A 25,706-nucleotide genomic window follows, 5' to 3' on the forward strand; every position below is an offset into this window, starting at 1 on the left:
CGAAGAAAGCAAACATGGCGGCAAGGTGACACGGGGCTTTGTTTTGACAGAAGTTGAAGCTCTAATGATTGTGTTATAATGCCATACCATGGTGGACACGACCTGCTGGTCAAGCTTTCAACTCTGCTGCAATTACACGGTACGTATCAATAGTTTACGCTTTTTCTTTATGTCAAGATTTACGCTTATGTTGTATTTTCCGTCTAGTTTAATCTTTTCATCCGTGCATGCGTCACACCAGTTTATGAATGGTTAGAGTAAAGAACTTTACTTTCTTTTACTTTTCTTACTTGTAAGTAGAAATGGTGGTTGTTTCAAATGCAAAATGAATGTAGTTTATCTCCGGTATATATAAAATTTACATTATTTTGTGGCAACAACTAATTTCGTAAATATCAGAGATGATTGTCATGTGACTATTACCTCAGCTTTGCCTTGCTCTGCACGTAACAACATTTAAACTAACAAAGTATTTGACAGTTCGAAATTTCTTTTCATCGTGGTAAAAAATAAACACATTTTAAAGCAAGTATTTATTCTGAACATGTCCAATACAAAAATGGAAGATCAGAAATGTTAGGGAATTTGTATTATTTGAACCCAAAAAATTTCTAAGAATTGCAAACATCATTCTTTGAAATTTATTTTTTCACATTGTACAATTTCCTGTTGGTCTGATGACAGGATCAAGGAAAGTAAGACAAGATTTCCTTATAACCGCACACTTAAATATGCATACAATTTTCTTACTCTCATTCTGTTAATGTCTGCCATTCATGTGTGAAGGATTATATGGAATAATTTGTATGCATAATTAAGTATGGGGGTATACGGAAATCCTTCTGAATGTAATCCTATAGGGGTACTGTGTTGACATATCACCAAATTCCTTGTTGTTTTCTAGGAGATCCAATTTTAAGGCAGGAGAGTCAGCTTTGTTTGACAGCCACATCACTTGTGTTCTTGAACCAGTGCTTTCAAGATATCACATCAGGTAAGATAGATTAAAAAGATTAGATACATGATTTGTGCTTTGCTTATATATATATATTTTTTTTTTAAGGTAGCAGTTACCTAATAGTTAAAGTGGATAATTACAATTTGACAGGAATTATAAATTCTGGATGGGAAAGTCTGAGTTGGATCAATATCCAGGATTGTTGTGTTGTGTGCTAGGCTGGGGTAAATCATTTTACTCTCAAAGTGCCTCTTTTCACTTATTGTTGGGTACTGGTGAGTCATCCACCAGTATCCATTTATACTGATGGGCCGAGATAGGCACAATAACAAAATACTCTGGCATGAGGGGGGAGGGGATTCAGTTTGGTAAATGATACTCCTTATACTGACACCAGTGCACCATACGAAGGATTTGAACAGATGCATGTTTACCCTTGTTTCTTATTTTTGTACAGGTCAGCAAGGCACAAGTGGCAGAGACACAGATCGACGGAAAGCAATATCATACAGAGACACTGCAGCTATCACATTCCTTCTTGATTTTCTCAGAAGGACCCCTTCATTACGGGTAAATTATCTGTTTACAAAATACCTTCACTGTATTTCACAAATTATATAAGGGTTTGACATAGCTAGAATCCATGCAGTGACTACTAAATCAGGAGTCTAGTGAATGTTTAAAGATTTACTGTAAGTTGTTGTCAATCTGGTGGCTACCATTAATTTTTTATTTTTACTTTTATTTGCTTCAGATTATGACACTGAATATGACTGAAACAAAATGAAAACAAAAATATTAATTTAAACCATTCTGAAAATTTTACTGAACCCAAAAATTAAAATTAAATTACAACGTTCAGAAATTTGACCCCTACCTGTGTAACTATCAAGAGAGATCTGTTACTAATTAAAATGAAATACACACATTATAACAATAAATCATTCAGGCTGCCCCTCCGTGATTTTGTAAGTTAGAGATTCTTCAGCTGCTGTAAGTTATAGATGCTGTTGATCAAATTGAACACAACAGAATAATGAATTGTTATTTTATAGATGACAAGACTTTTGTTTATCTCATATAATATTAAAATCATGTTAATTAGTAATCATACTTTGTTCTGTGTCTCCCAACAGCTTGTACCAGGAACATGTTCCCATTTTGATGGACTGGTCAACATTTCTTGTTTCAGAGCATTACAAGTATTGGAGGTAAAATAGTCCAAATGACAGATTTACTAATAATTATTATGGTGTATTCAGAAGTCAAACATTTTATTTCATTTAATAGTCTATAGACCATATTCCTATTCTTGGTATTGGACTGGAACTAGCTCACAATGGAGGCTAATGTGGGGAATCTTTTCAAATGCAAATGACATGAAGCTCTTTTTAATGATATTCCCCCACATTAGCCTCCATTGCAAGCTAGATCCAGTCCAATACAGAGAATATGAATATGGTCTTTGTTTCCATTAATGAAATGCTACTCAATTCATCCTAACAGATAAAGAAAGTCCCAGTTGGTTTTATTAAAGGATTTCAAAGTTTACGACCCCAGCTCAAGACTCTAATATGCACAAGGTCACTGATATCACTTAATGTAAGTTAACTAGGTATATGTGCTCTTGTTATTCTCGCAAAACACTCAAAGCTTCTTTGGCTGTTAGAGAAATAATTTAACCTTGACAGAATCCCACAAAGACAATTACAGTATGGAAGGGTCTAATCAGGACTCACATTTTGCAGAAATTTTGATATGTCAACCATGTGTCCATTATATTGACATTGCCATGGCAACATCATAATTACAAGCAGGTCTGGCCAAAACAACAACATTTTTAACATTTTTCTTTATTTTTACAGTTTTTTGAAACAGAATTGTACAATTTGTTTATTTTTAAATTCCATAAGCATTCTGGCCTGATTTTGCATCAATTTCTATTATTTTCTGACTGTCTAAGAAAATGATGACATCCAAGATGGGGGCTCTAATGATGTCATATGACGCCATATGACGTCACAGCCAACAAAAATTATGTCACCTTGTGGAGTAAGCTGTGGGCTTTCTACACAGTGCAAAATAATTTTGCTGTGCCTCAATAGAATGAAAACCCTAGGGAGGGGCTCCATCAACACCCCCCTCCCCCCCTTGTACGAAGGTGTGGGTATGAAGTTGCTTGTACGTCTGAGGGTTAAAAAATATTGATGCCTGATTAACTCTGGTCAAGTTAATACAAATGCTCAGTGTAAAACATGGTTTATTCCTGCAGGAAGTGCTGGTACACTGTGGTGGAGATCTCTTGAATGCCCCATCATGTGCTTGGCCACATCTGAAAAATGTGGATTTTAGTTACAATGGAATTGGACAAGTGGATGATTCAGTGGTACGTACAGTTTGCCAGATTATTTGTCATGTGGCTTTTAGTTTGCAGGGTGAGACGAAAATAAAAAAGTCAGCTTGCCCTTCGGGAAAGCTGTTATTTTATCTTACTAGCCCAAAGCTCTGAGGAGCTAGCCCGAAGGTAATTTGCATAATAAATTATATGCAAATTTAAAATTGTTGTTCCTTTGGAGACAATAAATACATAAACATTCAAAAAGAAAAAGAAAATAATCTTACCACAAGAATTAAAACAAACACATTATTAAGATTTTGTGGCAACTAACTTTGTAGCTTAATGTTGAGGATTACAAATATGAAGGATCCTGAAGGATACATTTCAAGAGACACAATTCATAAGCATACATGACGCACCCAATGCCTGCAATGCATTTCGGGGCGTTTTCAAAAACGGTCAGCCATTTGCAAGTTTTACGAAGTGATGGAGTACTTTACGGCAAAGCAATACCATGGATTGGAGCACTATTACTTCTTTTCTTATTTTGAATGTTTTAGAAGCGAAGATCTTCCAATATAATTTTCTGGAAGGACACAATTCCTCAGAAAATGGCCGTTACTCATCTTAACACAAAGGAATATGGTCGCCACGTTCAAGTTGGCGACTATAAAACCAGGAGTTTTAGTCGCCAAGGATGCAGTGAGTCGCATTTTCGAGCCCCAAATTTCTCCCTCTAATTTGTCTGGTGCACATTAATTTTATTTCTGAACGTTGCCATCAAAAACAAACAATGTTTCTTGCCCGTGCGCTGCTTGCCCGTCGGGCAACCCGTGATCAGAATACGCTAGCCCGACGGATAATTCCACTAGCCCCGGGCTATCGGACAGCACTTTTGTCGCGCCCTGAGTTTGGTGATACAGTTGAGAAATTAAATGACCACATAAAGTGCATTATTTTACAAGTTTCTTTCTTATCAGTGATTTATTCTTAAATATGTGATAGACTCAAAAAGTTTTGAAATTCTTTCTTTGAACTGTTTACACACAGAACTTTCTGCCTACATTTACCTAACACGACTCGTGTCAATTGGAAAGAGGCATTGAGTAGTTTAAGTGAGAGACATTCTTTACCTAACAGTACTGTGTTAAGGTGGGGTTGGTTACACACACATGGTAGCCAGGCAGATGTTCTGCCCCTAGCATATGCATGGACGCAATAGGTTTGCGCTAAAATCCAAAGAAGTCGGATTTTATTATTTTTCTGTTTACAGAAACTTTTGCCAGCTGTAAAAGTGTTGAATCTGAGTCATAACTACATCCACATTGCTGAAGGTGATGAGTCACTATCTAACTGGAGGGTGAGTTTGCAATTTATGTGTACTATTAATTCCTTTAATTATTACATGGATTAAATTTTGTGTTCATCTAGCAAATTCTTTCGTTTTAATTGAAATTATGTATTTTTTTCTGGTGTTTTACAGTATTTGTCAGACGTGCGGCACTTAAACTTGGGATACAATCAGTTAGAATGTATCCCTGTGCCGCCAGCACAAGACGGGGCAATAACCTTCCAGAATATGACAACACTTATCCTCAAGAATAACAACTTACAGAATTTAAAAGGTTGGTTTGATAAAGCTTGGCATACATATTTAAGAATCTTATTAATTTTATGCATGGAACAGTTTGTAAAATAATCTAGCTGAAGATTGTACATTTAAATCTGTTTTGATCAACTTGTTTTGATTGTTGCATGTGCAGGTATTCAGGCATTTTCCAAATTACGATTCCTTGATGTGTCCTTCAACTGCATAGCATCTTTATCAGAATTAACCCCACTGGCTTTTCTACATGACCTCATATCGGTAGGTGACACTTATTTTAAAATGGCCATTTTGGGACAATTCAATCACTGAAAGGTATTTTGGTTATATGTGATCCGGGGATAAAGTGGCTATCGAGTAATCGACTGGATATGAATCGTATAATTCTTTCTTTGATTTTATTTGATCTGTAAGAGACAATACATAATACTTAAGAAATCTAACAGCGAGCGATTCATGAGATTACATGCGGGAAATACGAAATTACAATACTGAAAGTCAAACTGGTTGCAAAACAAATTACTTACTTCTGTGGCGTTATCCAGTCAGAAATTACTACAGAACAGGTCAGCGAAACAGGACAGAAACGGGTCAGCACAAAAACTACAGGTTAGCTAGCGAGGAACAGTACTTTTTTCTTCTTTTCAACTGAAAAACAGTATCATTTGATCTCAAGGTCAACTTACTAATACGATTGCGACATTGACTGTCAATCAAGGCTAAAATTAAATATCAATCAGCTAATTTGTAAGATCAAAATTCAATCAACTAAACAATATGGACTGTGGCAAAGTGGGTTGTGCATTTTGACACCAGATTAAGAGATTTGAGTTCTTGAGCCCTGGCCAAAACCACTGTTTTGTGTTCTTGGGCATGCAGTATCTCCCTCCATAAAAGTGTATTAAATGATTATTGATAGCAGTCTTTTAACTGGAGGATTTGAAATGTGAGCATCTAGAGAATGGTTAGATGCTCATCTGTCTAAATGTGTGACTGACAGATAGATGAGTGACATTGAAAGATGCCAAGGGAGAGCTTGGGGGGGGGGGGGAGGTAACCTTTGTAAAACATCACTTCCAGAGAGTAGCAACTTTCTCAGTCACATTTTATGTTACAGAATACAACTGTATATTTTGTCCCAATTTTTTTTAATTTTTCTGTCTCAATCTGAACAATAAATCTTTTTGTAACAATATTAATTGTCTTTTGGTCATCTAGTTAAGTCTTCAAGGGAATCCTGTAGTATTCTGTCCTTACTATCGGCGTGCCACAGTTGCTTGTTTGTATCCCATACCACGAGTTGAACCGGTGAGTTAAATAAAAGTTAATTCTTCTGAGAGTACTCAATTATGTGTATAATGAACATCTTTAGTTAGTCTATAGCTGAAAAAGTTCTTAAAGGAATGCCGTGTTGGCGTTCAAATGTCCAAATGAGTAATTTAGAGATAATAATTAATAGAGTTTCACCTAGTGCAACACTGGACACAGTGTATATTATGTAAACACATAATTTAGCAGTATCAGGTTCGCATTTTCCATGGCAAAGGAAAGGGCTTGAGATATAAATTTAAGTTAATTGACTTTATTATAACTTTACATACGGTTACCATGATATTGTCTCATTTACAGATCCAAATTGATGGAAAACCTTTGGACGCAGAAGAGCAAATTGTAAGCTACATGTATAGGCTGTCTAATAGAAGAAAACTCATTCAAGTTACAGTGTATTAATAATTATAATATTTGACAAAGAGTGCCAAATTTAATGTTTGGCAGCGGTAACAGTTTTTTTTCAATGTAACACATAAGGCAACATTCCCTGTCTTTGAGGTACCTTATTGTTACTTATTTTCGCGGGAACTTAATTTCGCGAAAATGTAACAGGCATAATTCGCGGCACTTAATTTTCGCGATTTGGCCAAAAATCCCTAATTAACATAAAAAATACAAAAGAAAATGTTTGAAATAAATTTTCGCAGGTCTTTAATTTTGCGATTTTTTGAAGATCGCGAAAATTGCCAAAATTAAGTCCCGCGAAAATAAGTAACAATAAGGTACCTTACACTGGATATGTGTGCTCCTGTGAGATCAAGTATTTCTATTTTTAGCATCAAGTTGTATCACTTGTATACTAATATTAGATTTTATCAGTCATACCTTAAAGTGCTACTATGATGAAATTTTCGATTTCCATTTTTTTACATTTTCGTGTACAATAAGACTTTCTTACTCACCTTGCCAATTTTCAATCCATTACGAACATCAGAAGTCGTTTTATTTTAATGTTTATTTCCCATAATTTACGGCCGCCATTATCAACCGTGTTCCAAGGCTTGGTTGCGAATAGGGAGAAAATGACGTCAAAGGCTGCAAATACCTCACGGGTTGAAATTAGAATAACAATCAGCATAGAAAATTGCACGAAAAACAAGCCCAAAGTTTTTGTTGCTTTTCGCGTGAGTTTCAATACATATTGTTATTATAATTTCAACCCGTGAGGTATTTGCAGCCTTTGACGTCATTTTCTCCCTGTTCGCAACCAAGCCTTGGAACAAGGTTGTTTAATGGCGGCCGTAAATTATCGGAAATAAACGTTAAAATAAAACAACTTCTGATGTTCGTAATGGATTGAAAATTGGCAAGGTGAGTAAGAAAGTCTTATTGTACACGAAAATAGTGTCACTTTAAGTTTTCTTAAATTATATTTTAAATCATTTTTTCACAGCTTCTTGGCAGGAATGTGTATCCAGTATCCATGCTATCCTATATCCCTGAATCACCATTACCTCACCCCCGTGTCAGGGCAGTTAAGAAAGTAGCCGATGATTTACCAGAGTCATCAGAATCTCAAGAAGAATCTGATCCAGCACCTAAACACAGGAAACCCAAGGTAACAAGATTCATTGAAACATTTCAGTTTTGACATATGCTTGTAACATCCGGTGATCTTTCAATGAAATTGGAATTCACTTCGAACCATTGCTTCAGACCATGTGGAGACATGTACAGCTGATGACATATTATACCATGTTAGATTGCTTGCGGTTAGCCTTTATAATAGGGTTAGGATTTCTATCCAACAAAATCATGGTCCTGGCAGCTGGTCGTCGGTGGCCTAGTGGGAATGATTTCCGCTTCGTAAACCGACGGCCTGACTTGGTGTCAACATTTTTTAACTTAAAAAACTTTTTTTTTAATTTTTTTAACTTAAAAACGGTAAAGTGTGATGTTTACTTCATGTATGAAAAAATAAGAAGTCTTACATGGTGAGAAGCGATGCTTGGTAATGCTATCCTTTCAAATGGGATATTTTAGAGTTCATATTACAGTGGAACCTCAATATAACGAAGGTCCAAGGGACTGGTAAATTGTGTTCGCTATAACAAGGCATCACTATATCAAGTTTTTTTTTTCCATATATTTTACTTAATTACTGGAGTAAAGTATATTGTTGATTATAGGGAGTACTTTGTTTGATATAGAGTTTCATTTAATCGAGCTTCCACTATATAACTCATGATCAATGCATTTATTAAAACATGGAGCTCTCTTTTCAATTTATAGCGGAAAGGGAAGAAAGGTCGACGAGTGGTGGCCCGAGAAATTGATTTTAATGATGACAATGAAGTAACGTCACCCTCTGAGGACCTGCTGACATCTACTTCATATACAAGTGAGTTGTGGTTTTTAATCTGTTTGGTGTAAAGGATGACCAAAACAACTGAGTGTGCAGTATTTTTTGAACCCTTTTCAGGGTTTTCTAAACAAGCCAGCACCTGGCGGAGTTCGACCGGCTTCTTGATTTTATGTCACCAGTTACTTTGTCCATAACAATCAGCTTGAAAGAAACAAAACCGACTTGTCACAGCTGCCTACTCTTCCAGTTGCTGACCCTACTTCGAAACATTTTGAAATCCCTGCCTTTCTTAGGGTTAAAAAAAGCTTAAGCCATGCCCAGATTAGTGTTTCATAGTTAAGGAATTTGAAAAAAAAAACTCTTTTAAGCGCCAAAAAATCAAAATTAAACAGACGTTTCGGGCTGAGCCCTTCTTCAGTGTTATGTTCGAAATGCCAAACCTCTGGTCTCTCTTAGGTGTATTAGTTAAATTTTCTGACAAACACCCCTGTCTCTTTCGTATTGTCCCCCCCCCCCCTAAGAATCTACCACCAAATTATTAGAACTAACATTTTATTCAAAAGTAATGTAAAGCAGCCAGTATGGAAATTGGATATGTCACACTATGACATTTTATGTTTGCTTTTCATCAGCACCTGCAGAACAGATACTGGAACATGCTGATGATGTTGAACAACTGAAAAAATTAAGGCAGCTGGGTGGAGAAGGTAATAAGTTTTTTTTGTAGAACAAAATTATCATGTTCTTAACCACTATGCATGTAAATATTGTAGTTAAAATTAATTTCAGTTCAAAATGATTTTATTTAGTTTGATCTGTGTTTTCTTTTGTTCCACTGAGTTTTATTACCACAATCTTTAAACAAAGAAGAAAAAAGTTCAAACTAGTTTAAATTCATTTTAAGCTACAGAGTATGTGCTGATTACCTGTTGCAATGTTACTTATCATCTGGCAAATGATGAGTTACTTACTTACTTCGGCCCATCGCTCCAGGTGGAGCATAGGCCATTGACAACAGCTCGCCAGCGAGCTCGACCTTGGGCTTTCCACACAACATCTTGCCAAGCGAAACCCATTAACTTTAGCTCTGCTTCCGTGTCGCGACGCCAGCTGTTTTTGGGGCGACCTCTCCTTCTCTTCCCCTGGGGGTTCCAAGTCAAGGACTGGCGAGTGATGTTGCTTGGTTCTTTCCGCAGGGTCAAATGATGGGTAGAATACACTAATAGACAGGAAAAAGCGAATAGGCCCGGGCTAACGGACAGGACTTTCTTTACACACTGAATGTTCAGTAATAGATAGCTACAGGCACGAAGCTAGAACACGATGGATTGTTGATCTTTTTTAGTTACCGGTAAATATATAATTTAAATAATATTTAATTAATACTTTTGTCTTTATTGTTTTATTCAATACTAGGGTGGTTACCAGCCATTGACCATGTGGTTCATGTACAAGAGGAAGAACAAGTTATTAATGTGCCAGAACCAGAGGAATCCCTGTTGGATCAAGGTCTGTGCAGTTTAACACACTTTTTTCATGTCAGTAATAATTTTCAGATCTTAATTATAATTTTATTGTCCATATAAGCCATTTCTGATATAATAAAATTCTAACTTGGCTCTCAGGCTTGGGGGAATAAAATAAAAGATATCATGTTGCGGTTCAGGGATGAATAAATCATTTCTTTTGTTTTATTTCCCCAAGCCTCAGTGCCAAGTTAAAATATTAATATATCGGAATTGGCTTATTTTATCCTCACAGGTAGAAATACCTTTTTTCTTTGTTTGTTTGGACAGTATTTCATGACTTTGAGGGAAAGTGCTTTGTAATGATATATCAAAACCTACAGTCGAAATAAGCTTTTTTATCATTACTTTTCAGTTCCAAGGATCATTCGTACAGAGTCCATACAAAGTTTCTCAGAAGATAGAATGGAAATAAACAGTCGCACAAGCAGTATCAGTGTTATTTCTGATGAAGGTAAATGAAAAAAAGATACATTTATTGTGTTTTTCTATTTTGCTGTCTTTTTAACAATCCTTTTAGCCCTGCAGCGAAAAAGAAATGTTAATATTTTTTCCCATATTCAAAAATAAAGAAAAAATTCAGTGTTGGTGGTAACCTTGCTCCTTTTGTTTTATCCTGTAACAACTTCATATAAGGGATAAAACCTCAGACTGTTTCTTTGTCTTTAAAATCTTCAATAGAGCGGTTTTCACTTGAGTGTCAATAGTAAATTGCGTTTGCTTTGGTTTTTCATTACTACACTTAGTGATTGGCTTAAAAATTTTGCGCCACTTTCTCAGCCAATCAGGAGTAAAACTTAAACCAATCGTGACTCGCTCGCGCACGTTTACCCGCGCTTCGTGCCTGCGACATGTATTTGCTTCAAGTTTTGATTGGTTCACTGGATTGTCTGTGTCCTTTGTGATTGGCCAGAGTAATTACTTTGGTTTTGGTTTTACGACACTCAATTGAAAACTGCTCTAATGAAGATCATCATAAATCATAGTTGCAAACTGCTTTATCCTGTTTATAACACACCACTTCATTTAGGGGTTTTTCCACTGTTTTGTGCCATGTTTCTTTTTGTTAGCCCGGCTCCCATTAGAAGGTCAGTAGAGGCCCCAAAATAATATGCACTTAACATTTTGTTATATAAAATGCTTTTGTTGAATTTCTGATGATCAGATATCTCTGAAGCCCACCATTTTGTGGTGACACTGATTTCTAATCCTGATGATGACGGGAGTGCTGAGCCGTTGTTTGTGACAGTCAAAGATGACTTTATAACAGAGAAGAACTTCACTGGAAAGGTAAGAAATCAGAATTGGTTAAAACAGTAATCAACGGCACAAGTAGGAGAACTTCAATTTGCAAATGGAGGCGCGGTGGCCTAATGGTTAGAGCGCCAGACTCCGGATCGAGCAGTCCGAGTTCGAGCCCCGGCCGGGGTCACTTGTGTTGTGTTCTTGGGCAAGACACTTTACTCTCATAGTGTCTCTCTCCACCCAGGTGTATAAATGGGTACCGGCAACATAATGCTGGGGGGGAAACCCTGCAATGGACTAGCATCCCATTCAGGGGGGAGTAGAAATATTCCTAGCCGCTTAATGCTACGGAAACCGGGATAAGCTCCGGCAGTGTGGGCCGCTTGGCTTGTGGCTTCTCCTTTATTTCATAAGGTGTGATCACCTTTACAAAATAGAGATGCTTGTATGGGTTCTGCCGTTTTATGTTGATTTTTGAAGATGTTTGTATGAGTTCTGTTGATTTTTGAGAGCTTGTAGTTAGGTCATTTCTCATGTGCTGGCAATTAGAACTAATAGTTTTGAGGTGTCTGTGCATGTCGTGGAAAGGAGGTGGCCGTTGTGTGAGCATTTCCTGAAATTTAAAGCAAACAAAGCTTGTGTGAATAATAATAATAAATAATAATAAAATATTTATATAGCACCAATATCCTAAAAGTTCAAAAGCGCTTTACAGAAGTAACGTTAAAAATATTAAAAACACTATTAAAAAAAAGAAATATAAAAATAGTTAAAAGGTTAAGACTACTAAAAAATGTTGCTAAAAAGTTATAAAAATGCTTTTTTAAAAAGGAAAGTTTTAAGTTTAAAAAAGGGACACTGAGGAGCTGTTCTTAATGTCAGAAGGTAGAGTATTCCAGAGTGTAGGAGCTGCCACGTGACAACCTGGAAATTACTTTGCTGAAGAAGACTGTGAGATACGGTTGAAAGCTTTGTTTGCTTTAAATTTCAGAACTTGTGACAAGAATTATTATTATTCCTTGGAATCCTTGCAGTAGTTTGTCCGACTGAACAAAGTTTTTTCTAACTGCGTTGTTATCTTTAGGTCATTTCCCAGCTGGAAACAAGTTGTCTAAAGGATGTTTACCAAGACTGGACGGCAGATAACCACCCAGTTACACATCTGAGGTTTGATTACATCAGTCGAGAACGACAAAGTCGGGATTATGTCATGGAGGACCACGAGGCTGCTGTGGTAAGGCTTATTATGTTTTCTTTGTATCAAATACAAACTTAGTCAACAAATAATAAAGTGTTAATCAAGTCAAGGTAGCGAGGAGAGCACAAAAATAGTGCAGAGAAAAACACAAGCCAATTGTATGATTATTATTTATGCAACATTTTTATGGTTCTCTCCTGACTAAAAAGTTTTAATTTCCAATTTTTGTTTTGTTCCTGTAGCAACTTGTAGAGAGTCTTAAGCCATTTGTGACAGAAAATGAGCAAACCAAATTGAAAAGAGCTGTTATTGAACGTCTTCAGGTAGGAAGAGTGTTTTTAATGAAAATAAATTGTTCAACAATGACACAAGCATGGGACAAAGAAAAAATCTGAGTCCCTGACGGTAATCAAACCCATGGCCTCCCAGTAACTGACCAACTGAGTTACGAGTAAATTTAAAGTTGGTGAGAAGTAATGAAGATGAATTGTTCAACAATGACACGAGCATGGGGCAAAAAAAAAAATCTGAGTCCCTGACGGGAACCAAGCCCAACGGGTATCTGGAAGGCCATGGCTTCAATTCCCGTCGGGATTCATATTTTTTCTTTGCTCCATGCTCGTGTCATTGTTGAACAGTTCATCTTCATTATTTCTCACCAGGCTAAATTTACCATCTTTATTATTTACTAAGAATGTTGTTGTTCTTCAAGAGGTGGGAAAGGTTGCCTAATGATAAGCTACACGTGGTACAGTGGACAGTTAACCATTAAACCAATAACTCTTATAAGTATATACCACACAAGTGAATAGTGCTTTCGCGCGCGCTGATTGGTTAACTCGGAGGTGATTAGCAAAGTTCTATTCACCTCCGAGCAGCCAAAGAGAAACAAACTGCCTTCACACTGCTCTTTGTTTACCCAAAGTGATGTTTTGGTCCGCTAGTTCTTCAACTTTTGTGGTATATGCTAAAACAATTATTCACCTGATTGTCGGTGAATGTGGTGGATATTCACGGCTCGGTAAATATCCACCACTATTCACCTCCACTTCGGTGAATAATTGTTAACTATAACTCCAGACTGTTGAGCAGGTTTTAATACCAGTATTCTTTTTTGTCTTTACAAATTCCAGTGCTTGATGTGTTCTGCAGAGTTTACAAATCCAGTCAATTCAGACGAGCTTCTCTGTCCTGACTGCGGCAGCCCCATGACAGTGCTAGTATCTTCACCGGATAAACCGGACAAACCAGTTTTCACTCTTGACCCTGCGGATCACTTTCTAGGAAAACATGATGGGGCTGCGAAACTGAATACTAGCTCTATAAAGACTCTTAATGGTGACATGTCTATTACAGCTCTTGTTAATTTATCAACATCATCGTCATCATCATCATATTTAGAAGCTGTTGATCACACGCAAGAATCAGGGAAGACAGACAATGTGAATCTCTCTAACAAGAACGTTTTGCCTGCAAAGGACAAAGAGTATGTACTTTTTGCTTGAAAATCACAGTCTTGCCTTTACTGCAGGGTCGTAACCTATGAGGGGTTATCCCCGCCATAATTGTTTTTTCATTTTAAGGTAGTGTTCTTCTTTTTATTGTAGCAACTGTCATTTCGCTTTAGTTGTTTCTCTTCCGCGAAAGGCACATTTTGTGAAATTATGCATCAAGTTCCATCAAATATGGTTATGCCGAATTAAGAATGCACCCATGGATGCTCAATTTGAGCAGAATACAGGAAGCCAAATTCGACAGAATTTGGTCACTCGAATTTTGCGAAATTCAACTCACTGAACCCTCAAACATACTTGTCAGCGGTTTTGCTTAAAAAAGAAAAAGGAGCGGTCACTCAGCAAAAACATGGCCGCCACGACGGTTGATTGTGGTAAAGTGCGCGAATGCCTTCGTACTCATCTTATTGATGTAGTGAGATTTTTAGAGGGTGGCAACCACGATTTCGATACGTTTGATTATACAGTGTTCAGGTTAGATTGGGTGTTAAATGTGCTCGCGAGATACTTGGACACTGAAGGTACCAGAGCAAACGCACGTATAATCCACCTCGTTCGTGAAGCGAGAGAAGCGGTTACCAACGCTAACGATAGTACAGATGCATTTCAGGCAGGTAGTATTTTTACTGGGCAGCGTGGACGGCCAAAGTTAGACGTTCCTCAAGAACAGCTACAATTTCTCGTAGAACGTCGATTTAACATTCCACAAATAGCTTCGCAAAAAACAGATGACAGGCCTACACAGACTCCTACTTCGTGACTTTTGTACAAAATAAGCCGTTCGGTAAAATTGGATTTGGTCGTCCAATTTATTTTGACGCTTCAAAGTTGTTTAGAAAGGGCACTATGCTCTGTCACTTGTATTATAAGAAGGCGATTTTAGGTTATAAAGTAGAGTCGAAAGACTGCCGCTCAGCAGATGTGTAGAGATGATAGATCTGCACGGTTTCCCGTTAGTACATTTTGACACCTCTGTATTAAATTTTGCTATTGCGGTTAGTCTTGGCTCATTCATATTCGCAAGATGTGTTTTAAGCTCTCAAAATGCTCGCTCTGGAAGGACACAGATCTTATTTCCGTGAATATGTTGATTATGTACTTGCATTCTATACAACTAACTATTTGCTATTTGCAAGGCCGGGCCCGGCTAGCTGTTTATAGTGTTGCAATGTGTGTTGCTTTTTATCACGGATGACATATTTATTTCTGTCCACTTTAGCCAGAGACTGCGTAGCTTTATTTTGCAAAGCTATTGCTTTGTTTTAGAGACACGTTATTTACTGTCGCTAAGGATATGTATCTTGCATCAATTTTAACGAGCGTTTAGTCTTTTGAGCTCGATGTTTTGGGCTTTCGCCTCTTTCCTCCTGCAAGCAAATTCGCCGCTTCTCTGAGAAGACTCACAGCCTTATCTGTATTATCGTTCACAGACATCGTACGGCCAGAACTTCCAAAACACGAACAACAAGAGAACGACACCACACATTCGCGCTAACATTCGCGCGCTTTCGCGTTTTGCTGAGTGACCGCTCCTTTTTCTTTTTTAAGCAAAACCGCTGACAAGTATGTTTGAGGGTTCAGTGAGTTGAATTTCGCAAAATTCGAGTGACCAAATTCTGTCGAATTTGGCTTCCTGAATTCTGCTCAAATTGAGCATCCATGGGTGCATTCTTAATTCGGCATAACCATATTTGATGGAACTTGATGCATAATTTCACAAAATGTGCCTTTCGCGGAAGAGAAACAACTAAAGCGAAATGACAGTTGCTACAATAAAAAGAAGAACACTACCTTAAAATGAAAAAACAATTATGGCGGGGATAACCCCTCATAGTAACCAGGTATATGGGATCAGGGATCACAGCCTTTGGATCGGGATCATAGCCTCGGGATCGGGATCATGGACCCGGGATCCCGGGTCACAAGTCATGGGATCCGGATCGGCCTATCAGATGGGATCAGAATGGAATCAGGGATCAAATGCTGCCACATTTTGGGGATCAGGAATAAAAAATTAGAGCTAAAATTTGGGATCAGCGATGAAAAAATATACCTGGTTACGACCCTGCTTTACTGAGTCCCTAAATCCCAGTGGGTATTTATCCCTGGTGGGACTCCAATATAAAAGGGACAGGGATACTCGTCAGAAAATTTGAATTTAACCACTAAAGGAGATCAATCTGGGTGTGGCTCAAGCTTTTTTGACCCCTAAAAGAGACCATTTTTCATGCCTGGTCAGTCAGGACCCACCAGCTCATTATGATGGTGTGTTTATATTTTTTGACCCCTAAAAGAGACCATTTTTCATGCCTGGTCAGTCAGGACCCACCAGCTCATTATGATGGTGTGTTTATATTTTTGACCCCTAAAAGAGACCATTTTTCTGCCGTCAGTCAGGACCCACCAGCTCATTATGATGGTTGTTTATTTTTTGACCCCTAAAAGAGACCATTTTTCATGCCTGGTCAGTCAGGACCCACCAGCTCATTATGATGGTGTGTTAATTTTTTTGACCCCTAAAAGAGACCATTTTTCATGCCTGGTCAGTCAGGACCCACCAGCTCATTATGATGGTGTGTTTATTTTGACCCCTAAAAGAGACCATTTTTCATACCTGGTCAGTCAGGACCCACCAGCTCATTATGATGGTGTGTTTATATTTTTGACCCCTAAAAGAGACCATTTTTCATACCTGGTCAGTTAGGACCCACCAGCTCATTATGATGGTGTGTTTATATTTTTTTGACCCCTAAAAGAGACCATTTTTCATACCTGGTCAGTCAGGACCCACCAGCTCATTATGATGGTGTGTTTATATTTTTTTCACGTGCAACCTTTAACAAGACCTTGACGGTGTCCTGTCCTGAATACCCAAAGTGAGGTAAAAATCCGTAATTTGCACTCCTAAGTACTGTCACCGGGTGGCAAAGTGGTCCTTGCATAGTTACAAAAGTTGAGAATCGAATTAAAACCTGAAGCTGGGTCTGATAAAGGGTAGAGGCTTCAGAATTGGAGAAGGGAGGGGCTAAGTAAAATTGTCCAAATTCTATGTTTACACGATTAAAAACCCTGTTGGTTGGTATTGGATACAACCAACCATCAATCTGATTAAAACTGTCATTTCTAAAGCTGAAAACATATTTTTGGAGGAGGGAGTTGGGGCTTGTTTATATTGTGATGCCTGAAGGTGGGGCTAAATAGAAGAAATGCATTAATTACAGTGGCAGTGTTTTTTCAGTGATTGTTTTGTTTTGTTCGGTTCTGTTTGTTTGTTTATGAATTCGAATATTTCAAGCATTTGTCCAGACCTAACTGTTGTTGGTAAATTATATTTTAGGAATATCAAGAATGGAAGTGAAACAGAGAAAAATCCTGATGTCATTCCAACAGAAACATCGGATCCACCTGAAAAGGTTCCGGATTTATGTTCCAACACCTCGGGTAACGTTTTAATTGAAAATGGCAAGGATTCATCGCCAGAAACTGAAAACGTTCCGAAAAAATTCGAAGTTAAAGACACTGGAAAGTATAAAGTAAACAGCGATAGTGAAAAGTTTATAATAAGAAACAGAACCTCTTCTCAAGTAAGGACAAGTGCACTTAGCCATTCTTTGAAAGAGTCTGCTAAGTTATGTCCACCACTGCAAACGCCATATTCATCTTCAACACCATCAGAAAAACGCGGCGAAGAAACTATGTATCCAAATTCAACGGGTATGTCATTGTCTCCAAATAGAAGTAAACCAATTCAAGACGTGATTGACGGCGTTCAATCAACACTACCTGACAGGAAGTTGCATGAATCTGACCAAGATGCTGAACTCTTGAGTAAGTCGCTTCCTGCTCTCACCTTAAATGCGACATCAAAAGACTCCCCAAAAGCTTCGGCAAAGAAACATTTAGAGCAAAACACAAGTGGAACCTCTTCTATGCAAAGAAAAATTAGCCAAAATACAAAACCTGGCAAAGGAACGCCTAAATCATCAGAAAACTCTTCACAAGTGAAGTTGTCTTCAAGTTTGCCTAGATCTCCCACTCCGAAGATGATTTTTACTAACTTGATTAACCGGTTAAGCGGCCGGGTATCCGGGAACAGCCCTAGTAGTTCCCCAGACTCACCAAGCAGCTCCAGCGCAAGCTCACGGGCTTCAACTCCAAGTATAATGGAACAGAATGTGGCCCTGAGCTTTCGCCTGTCCGCAGATGAATTTTCAAGCTGTGATCACAAGTTAAAGTTGTATTTTGAAGTGTCACTGTTTCGGCAAGGAAACTCTGAGAAGTTCCATTGCATGCTGAAGGTGAGATGTGTGTGTGTAAATTGTGCTGTGTTATTCTTTATTATCAATGTTTCTTCCTTGTGGCGTTGTCAGGCGGTGAAGGTTGTTTCACCTCCCAACCTGCCCAAGGGTTCACGGAAAGGAGCGTGATGCAAAGATGTCAACATGTTTTCTGACAGTTTGTTCTAAGTAGCAACAGCAGCACAATGTGTTGCTAAAGATCTAGACGGATTAGAGAAATGGTTATTTTATATTTCGTTTTGCTAAGTGGTAACAAATAGCGCAACAATGTAATGGGCCAGTCAATCTTGTAGCAGAAGTCACACGGCCGGTGCCAAGCGCAGGAAAACATAAAACCGGCGCAAAGGGCGGGAAAACAGGTAGCAGGTAACAAACGCGGGGAAATATGTAACTGGCGTCAAGTGCGGGAAAATATGTAAACAGGGCTAAGCGCGGGAAAACGCGCGTACGCCAAGGCGATGAGTGGATTTTTTTTTTCTGTTCCTAATTAGTAGAGAAAACAAGCGTTATTTAACCAGTAAAAGCTTAGCATACGTAGAATCAAAGCAGATTGGCAGTCGTTTGAACACTGCTTTAGAGAGAGTGATATAATGAGAGGGGCAAAAGTAAATCTACTTACACTTTTATTATTTAGATAAATCACGGTGTTGTTTGTTAATTTTAGGCTCCAGTTGTTGTTTATGGCAGCACAGAAGAAACTCCATGTCTGATGATCGTCTCCAATGTCATGCTCTATCTCTGTAGATTTTCTGTCAGAGGAAGGTACGGTAAATTTTTGCGTAATCGTTTATAAGGCTGAGAGAATAGGTCTTGCCAATTAACACTTAATGACGGGTTCCGAGGGAAACAGTTTTGTTTCCCGAGAATCTCCGAGGGAAACATTCAAGATTCAAGATTGTTGTTTTCTGAACTGGGAGTTTGTTTTTGTTTTCTGAACTAAGAACTGTCGTTTACTGAACTGGGACACCGTAAAGTGTAGTAATTCTTTGTGTCATTTTGTAGTGGGACGCCTGATGAATGTCTGACACCATTAGTGTCGCATCCTTTAGATGATTTACAGTTTATTGACTCTGGACTGGGTAGTCAGGTGAGAAAACGTATTGTGTTGTGTTACCATTAAGACTGCGTGACCTTGCGTGACCTTGTCTGTATCGAAAATGTGGGGACTTGCGTGACTTTTCCTGTCCCTGTCGTGTGGTCTGTGTTTAAGCCCTGGCCGGAGTCATTGTGACTGTTGTGTTCTCTGCGGCAAGTCACTTTACTATCACAGTGCCTCTCTCCACCCAGGTACATAAATGGGTACTAGCAAAATGTTGGGGCACCCTGACAGAGTGCCGGGGACAGTGCAGGGAGTAACCTGCGATTGACTAGCATCCCATCCAGGGAGGAGAAGAAATACTTCTAGTCACTTCATGCTACGGAAGCCAGAGTTTCAAGATGTTGTAGCAGTGAGGGCCACATTACTGACAACTAACAACACTTCTTTCATTTTTCCTTTTAGAGTTTTCGTCTTGAATTCTCAACTCCTGGCGGATGTTATGATTTTCACGTCCGTGAAAAAGATCGCTGCGAAAAATTCCTCTTCCTGTTTACGGGTCAGTCATTGTCAGTTGCTATAAATTAATTCCTGTCTTAGTTCTCCTTTAAACGTTTTTGTGGGAGGCGCAGTGGTCTAATGGTTCGCGCTGGACCCCGGATCGAGCAGTCTGGGTTCGAGCCCTTACGCGGGGGACACTGCGTTGTGTTCTTGGGGAAAACACTTCACTCCCATAGTGCCTCTCTCAACCCAGGTATTTAATGGGTACCGGCGAGTTTAATACTGTGGGTAACCCTGCGATGGACTAGCATCCGATCTTGAGGGGATTAGAAATACTTCAAGTCGCTTCATGCAACGGAAACCGGGATAAGCTCCGGTCTGATGGGCCACTAGGCTCAACGCAGACTTGACCATTTTATTTCTCGGGCTTAAAATTGTGGTTTTTTATTTGCCTTACATTTCTTAAAATCTTAGTACTGAGAATTGGTTTTACATTAAGACAGTATTCCTGAGTTGATGAATGAGTTGATGAATTTCTTTATTCTCCTAACCTGTCTATAAGACAGTTTATTGATACTGTAAGGAAGAAAAGATATTTCGGTCGCACGTCACTCAAGAGAAGCCTTCATTTCACATTCATGTTTTTCGCTTTAAGAGACTATGTCACGGGGATTTCGCAGATTTTTGGTCTTTTTAGTAGTAGGCAAATTAACCCTAAATCATAAACATTATCTTTGAACATCAACAGGAATATACAACCTTAATTCGCGGATAGAAATCAAGCTACGGCTAAAATATCGATATTTTGAAGACGCGCGGAAGCAACTCGAAAACGTTTGCCTAACTTTTTCAAATTGCAATCCGTTTCCATATAAAAATGGACTATTATTTTTTGGTTCCCTGCAACACAAATATAAATTTTGGCGGTTCAAAAATCAGTTACAATTCGTGGTCCATAGTCTCTTGAATGCATGTTTTTTTTTTGGCTTGCAGATGTCGTTCAACAAGCAAGGATTAAAGCTGACTGCAGAGCAGTTGTGATAAATCCACCACATCCACAAACACTAGAGCATGTCAGGTAGGGTAACGCCGTTATTTTCCATTTCATCCATTTCAGTTCAGTAAATGGGTGCATTTCCACAATCCAGGAATGAAAACACGGGTTCGTGTTTGGTACAGACTTGACTGTCTATTGCGTATAGTGAGTGAGTGCGTCATTGAGTATTGTGTTTTATCGAACCGTTAAGAAAATATCTAAGCATTACATTTATTCCAGGTCTCAAGTCTTTGGGATGAAAGTGGAAGATCCAATTGCTATGGTAAGAGAATCGTTTAAAAATATTTTCACAGCTACAGAGCGAAACAAAACTGAAAAGCGAAGTTATATTATTGTTACTAATTGTTTATTGGCTTTTTGAGAGCGGTTTTCACCTGAGTGTCGAAAGTTAATTGCGTTTGCTTTGGTTTTGCATTACTACGCTTAGTGATTGGCTTAATAATCTCGCGCCACTTTCTCAGCCAATCAGAACTAAAACCAAAACCAATCGTGACTCGCTCGCGCACGTTTTCCCGCGCTTCGTGCCGGCTAGATGTATTTGCTTGGAGTTTTGATTGGTTCACTGGATTGTCTGTGTCCTTTGTGATTGGCTAGAGTAATTACTTTGGTTTTGGTTTGACGATACTCAATTGAAAACTGCTCTAAACATGACATACACCAGTTATTGGTGCCTTGCGGCGTTGGGGTTGTGGTTTGATGTAAACAACATAGCTAGCCATGTTCTGACTAATCCATTAACTGTTTTTTTCTGCTTTAGGGTGAGCGGCTTCATCAACAAGCTGTGTATTTCACTGATCCACCACTTATTAAAGATCGTAAGGTCAGTGATACTCACAAAGACGTTTTATTACTTATTTGCTTGTTCAGTGCTGCTAAAAATATCTCTACGTTACGAGAAATATCCTCTTAGAACATATGAGATCACTTTTCTGAGAATATCTGAAATGCTTTCATCACCAGAGATGCCCCTTCTAGGAAGAGTCGAGATAACATCTGTAGCAGTCTAGACGAGTCATCATCAAATTTCCTTCTCCCTTTCTTGTTAAATGTCCTTAGAATGTACTGAGAATCATCCTTATCCTGGATAGATTGAAACATTGAAGATCAAAGAGGCCTTGTTTCTTCTCATTCAATTATTTCTCTTGTTTCCCGCAGAGCCTGTTAAGAAGCTATTCCAACTGTTTTGTGGGCAGAGAGTTTGTGGACTGGTTGTTACAAGTCAAAGAGGCTGAAAACAGAGATGAGGTAGGGGCCGTTAACGGACGGACGGACGGACGAATTGATTGATGGATTGATTGATTGACCGATTGATTGATTGATAGATTGATTGATTGATTGACCGACCGACCGACCGACCGATTTGTCCGTTCGTTCGTTCGTTCGTGCTCGTTTGCTTTGCTTGCCCGTTCTTTCATGATGTATTATTTCGTTGATATTGTAGGCGGTTGTAATTGGTCAGCGACTCTTGGATGTAGGAGCTCTCGAACACGTATCAAAAGAACAACTGTTTGAGGACAAAGACCAATACTACAGGTTTAACACTGAGGTAATGAAATAAACATTACAATTTTAGAAGGGGAGATTTTTTTCTCTCCTTTAACATTTCATTAAAAATCTCCTAGTTAATGTTATTCACTTTGAGGTACGGTACTTTTGTTGATCAACTCTTATTCCAGATTAGCGGTTGCTAATATGACGTTCTTTCTTTTTACAGAGGAGTGAACTGGGAGATGATTCCTTTTCAGGGGATAGTTTACCGGACCTGGACGCGAGTATTGTATTGTTTATAATGGCTTATCGCTGCTCAAATACAGAAAAACCTCGTAAGTGTCCTTCAGTCTGCTATGTAGTGAAACCGCCTTAACCAGCAAAAATTGTAGTTTCTGCGCTATTCTCGTCTTTAAGCTTGGAATGGCTTCGATTCGTAGGACGAAATATCTCTATTTGTTTGGTAAAAGGTTAAGTCTGCGTCAAGCCAAGTGGCCCATACCGCCGGAGCTTATCCCGACTAGGAGTATTTCTACTCCCCCAGGATGGGATGGTAGTCCATCGCAGGGTTACCCCCTAGCATTAGTTTGCCTGTACCCATTTATACACCTGTGTGGAGAGAGCCACTGTGAGAGTATAGTGTCTTGCCCAAGAACACAACACAGTGACCCCGGCCAAGGCTCGAAGCCGAACCGCTTGTTGCGGAGTCCAGCACGCTAACTTTTAGGCCACCCCGTCTCCCATGAAAATCCATCCCAGATACGTTTACTCAATACTGAGATCTGATCCACCTTATATTTTGCTGTTCTCTGTAGATTCCAGTTTGAATGCTGTCAGCGTGATTGTATCGCGGTCGCACATCGCCTTGGTCAAACAAAATCCCCAGTGGCCCGTCCCTCGGTACACTGCCCTGCCGCAACATCCCAAGGGCCCTGCTTTTGTGTGCTTAGCCAGACACAAAATCACTGACGTCACTAGCTTGGTATGTAGCATGGTTTCCTTTGAAAATGTTTTTTATTTTTATTTTCTTATAAGCTGTTTTGTTTTACAGCAGATGGGAGACGAATACTCTATTCACAGCAACTGAACTTGTCAAAATAACTCTTTTTGCGGATTTACCTAATTACCATGAAAACGTTCAAGTTAGAAAGTGCAGTCACCAAGTTTATGCACAAAAACAGTTTTAACAGGGTTTCCACAGGTCAGGAAATGGTCAGGGAAAAATAAATCAGTCTTCAAGGTCAGGGAAAAGTCAGGGAATTTTATTTTGAGTCAGGGAAAACTGATATTTCGAAGAAATGTCAGGAAAAATTGGTGGCTCAAAGAAACAGTTCAGGTCAATGTGATCTCAGCGGTGATTTTTTTTGAAGCGGAGGCTGGAGGCCTCTACTATATCTGTCAGGGAAATTTTATATTTGTCAGGGAAAAGTCAGGGAATTTTGAAAACTGATGTCTGTGGCAACCATGTTTAACTTGCTTCAATCCTGCCTTTCTCTCCTTGTTTCGATGCCCAAGGTGTGATCTTCAACTGTTTTGTATACTTTGAGTGAGTTCGTGAAGTTCCAATTCCTTAAATGGAGGCATGTTTGTTATATATTACCGCAAATACCTTCATCTTATTATCTTATGGAATACTCAGTATGAATTTCATTTTTTTCTTTTTGTTTATCTGTACAAAATATACCATTGTCTTTTGTTGTTTTTGTAGGATTTTTACGAAGACAATCCGTGTTTTATGGCGATCAGTATAACTGACGAGGTAAGGATTTGCTAACCAAATTCTCCCTAGTAAAATGATAGAAAGTTATGAAAGACTGTTGGGAGAATTACGATGTTGATAAGTGAATGTTGAACTGTTTGTGTTCAGGACGCGCCTGTGGAGAGTGCCGAGAGCCAGTGGATATTGAAGACAGAAACAGTCACCACCCTCTCCTCCCTGGTGAAAGTGATCAAAGAACCGTGGGAGGCTCAGTTTGGCGTGGAGTTACAAAAGAATCTTTATCCTTCCATCACGGTGAGGCTCGAGATAAATTGCTATTTATTATGATTTCCCTCCATCTTGTCACGATGAGAGAGGTGCTTGGGGTTGGTAAAAAAAATAATCTCTTTGTTGAATTGTCACACAACGCTTTGGTCTTCTTGCGTAATTATCCTCTTGCATGATGCCGCAAGTGACGTAGAATGGAAAGGTAGAGGGGATTTGGAAAGAGCAAAATAATGAAATCGAACATGGGCAAAATACAAGTCGATCTTTTTAAGTTGTAACTGAAATATTTCTCTCAGTTTCGCCGAAACTGCAGTTAAGTTATCGATTGTGATTTTCAAGATTACTGAGTCTCGTGGAAACGGGAAGCGGAGAACCATTTGGGGCTGCGACAAAAAAAACAGCACTACAGCCGACTTTCTTAAACGGACACCGTCGGGACCGGCTCCAACTGTCCGTCTCAGAGAAGTGTCCGTCTTATAGGGAATTTAGTTGCAGTAAAATGACTGAAAAACGGCAGGGACGGGACCAACACTAGGTGTCTTTCTTGTAGCATCATTTGCAACACCAAACAACCGAAAACTGAATTACTTTAATTTTGGACGACTGATTAGCTTTTGAAGTTTTTATCTATGCGCTTATGTTCATATCTTTTTATTGCAGGATCACAAAATGTAGGAATACCTGTTTTGTGAATCTCCTGGATGTCGTTTGCCATCCCGTGGACACACCCAAAACTGCTGGACAGTAACAACGAACGATTACTATTGTGTGTGAACAATCTCCTCACTGATTTTGTCACTTGCACAGAGTAGAAAGTTCACTCGTAATATTTCCACTCTAGATTGCGAGAAATGTGAGAGAAGTCGTAGGAAGTGTAGCGTTTTGATATTTTTATAAATTATTTGAATTATTGTGACACAATAATTAGTGTACATGCCAGGAAGAGAAAAATAATCACACATAACAGTTTATAGAGGGAAACGGTTATGAAGCCTGGCAAAGTTCTTTGTTATAGGTTTTTGTTCGTTATTTTCCTGGTGGAGGGTGCACAACCTGAAAAAAAATACAGTAAAAACCCGCGAAAGAACAAGTGGAAGAATACCCAGGCTGAAGGAAAAAAGTACATAATAAGAACACATCAGCCGAAAAATGAAAGGATGGAACAAGATCAACACTACTCATCACACAAAAGTCCACCCAAACAGTACAGTAATGCCTGAATCAAAAAAAAACATTGGGTGAAAATGATTCATCATGGATCCAGACCAGAACAAGAACACTACAGGCGATGCAGATATAACCCACAATAAGAACCAA

The 25,706-nt window shown here is 38.7% G+C and overlaps 1 protein-coding gene across 2 annotated transcripts; it reads left to right on the forward strand.

Annotated features, from left to right (window-relative positions):
• The first annotated feature begins 12 nt into the window (after positions 1-12).
• LOC144659589 (serine/threonine-protein kinase 11-interacting protein-like) lies at positions 13-25,463 on the forward strand. 2 transcript variants are annotated; one of them, XM_078520057.1, is made up of 34 exons: positions 13-139; positions 905-994; positions 1,416-1,528; positions 2,095-2,169; positions 2,465-2,560; positions 3,231-3,344; positions 4,570-4,656; positions 4,780-4,921; positions 5,060-5,163; positions 6,121-6,210; positions 6,532-6,573; positions 7,628-7,792; positions 8,467-8,575; positions 9,172-9,246; positions 9,956-10,048; positions 10,421-10,519; positions 11,231-11,355; positions 12,395-12,544; positions 12,751-12,840; positions 13,642-13,994; positions 17,360-18,320; positions 18,985-19,082; positions 19,323-19,407; positions 19,822-19,915; positions 20,851-20,935; positions 21,134-21,176; positions 21,672-21,734; positions 22,070-22,159; positions 22,356-22,460; positions 22,629-22,737; positions 23,218-23,384; positions 24,111-24,161; positions 24,270-24,416; positions 25,050-25,463. In XM_078520057.1, the coding sequence occupies exons 1-34, from the start codon at positions 79-81 to the stop codon at positions 25,062-25,064; spliced, it is 4,386 nt and encodes a 1,461-aa protein (XP_078376183.1). In that variant the 5' UTR covers positions 13-78; the 3' UTR covers positions 25,065-25,463. The 2 variants fall into 2 exon arrangements, with proteins under 2 accessions (XP_078376183.1, XP_078376184.1); XM_078520058.1 differs by having other exon boundaries at positions 12,751-12,831.
• The last annotated feature ends 243 nt before the right edge of the window (positions 25,464-25,706 follow it).

Source organism: Oculina patagonica, chromosome 7 (genome assembly GCF_052425735.1).
Source record: "Oculina patagonica isolate OP01 chromosome 7, crgOcupat, whole genome shotgun sequence".
NCBI lineage: Eukaryota > Metazoa > Cnidaria > Anthozoa > Scleractinia > Oculinidae > Oculina > Oculina patagonica.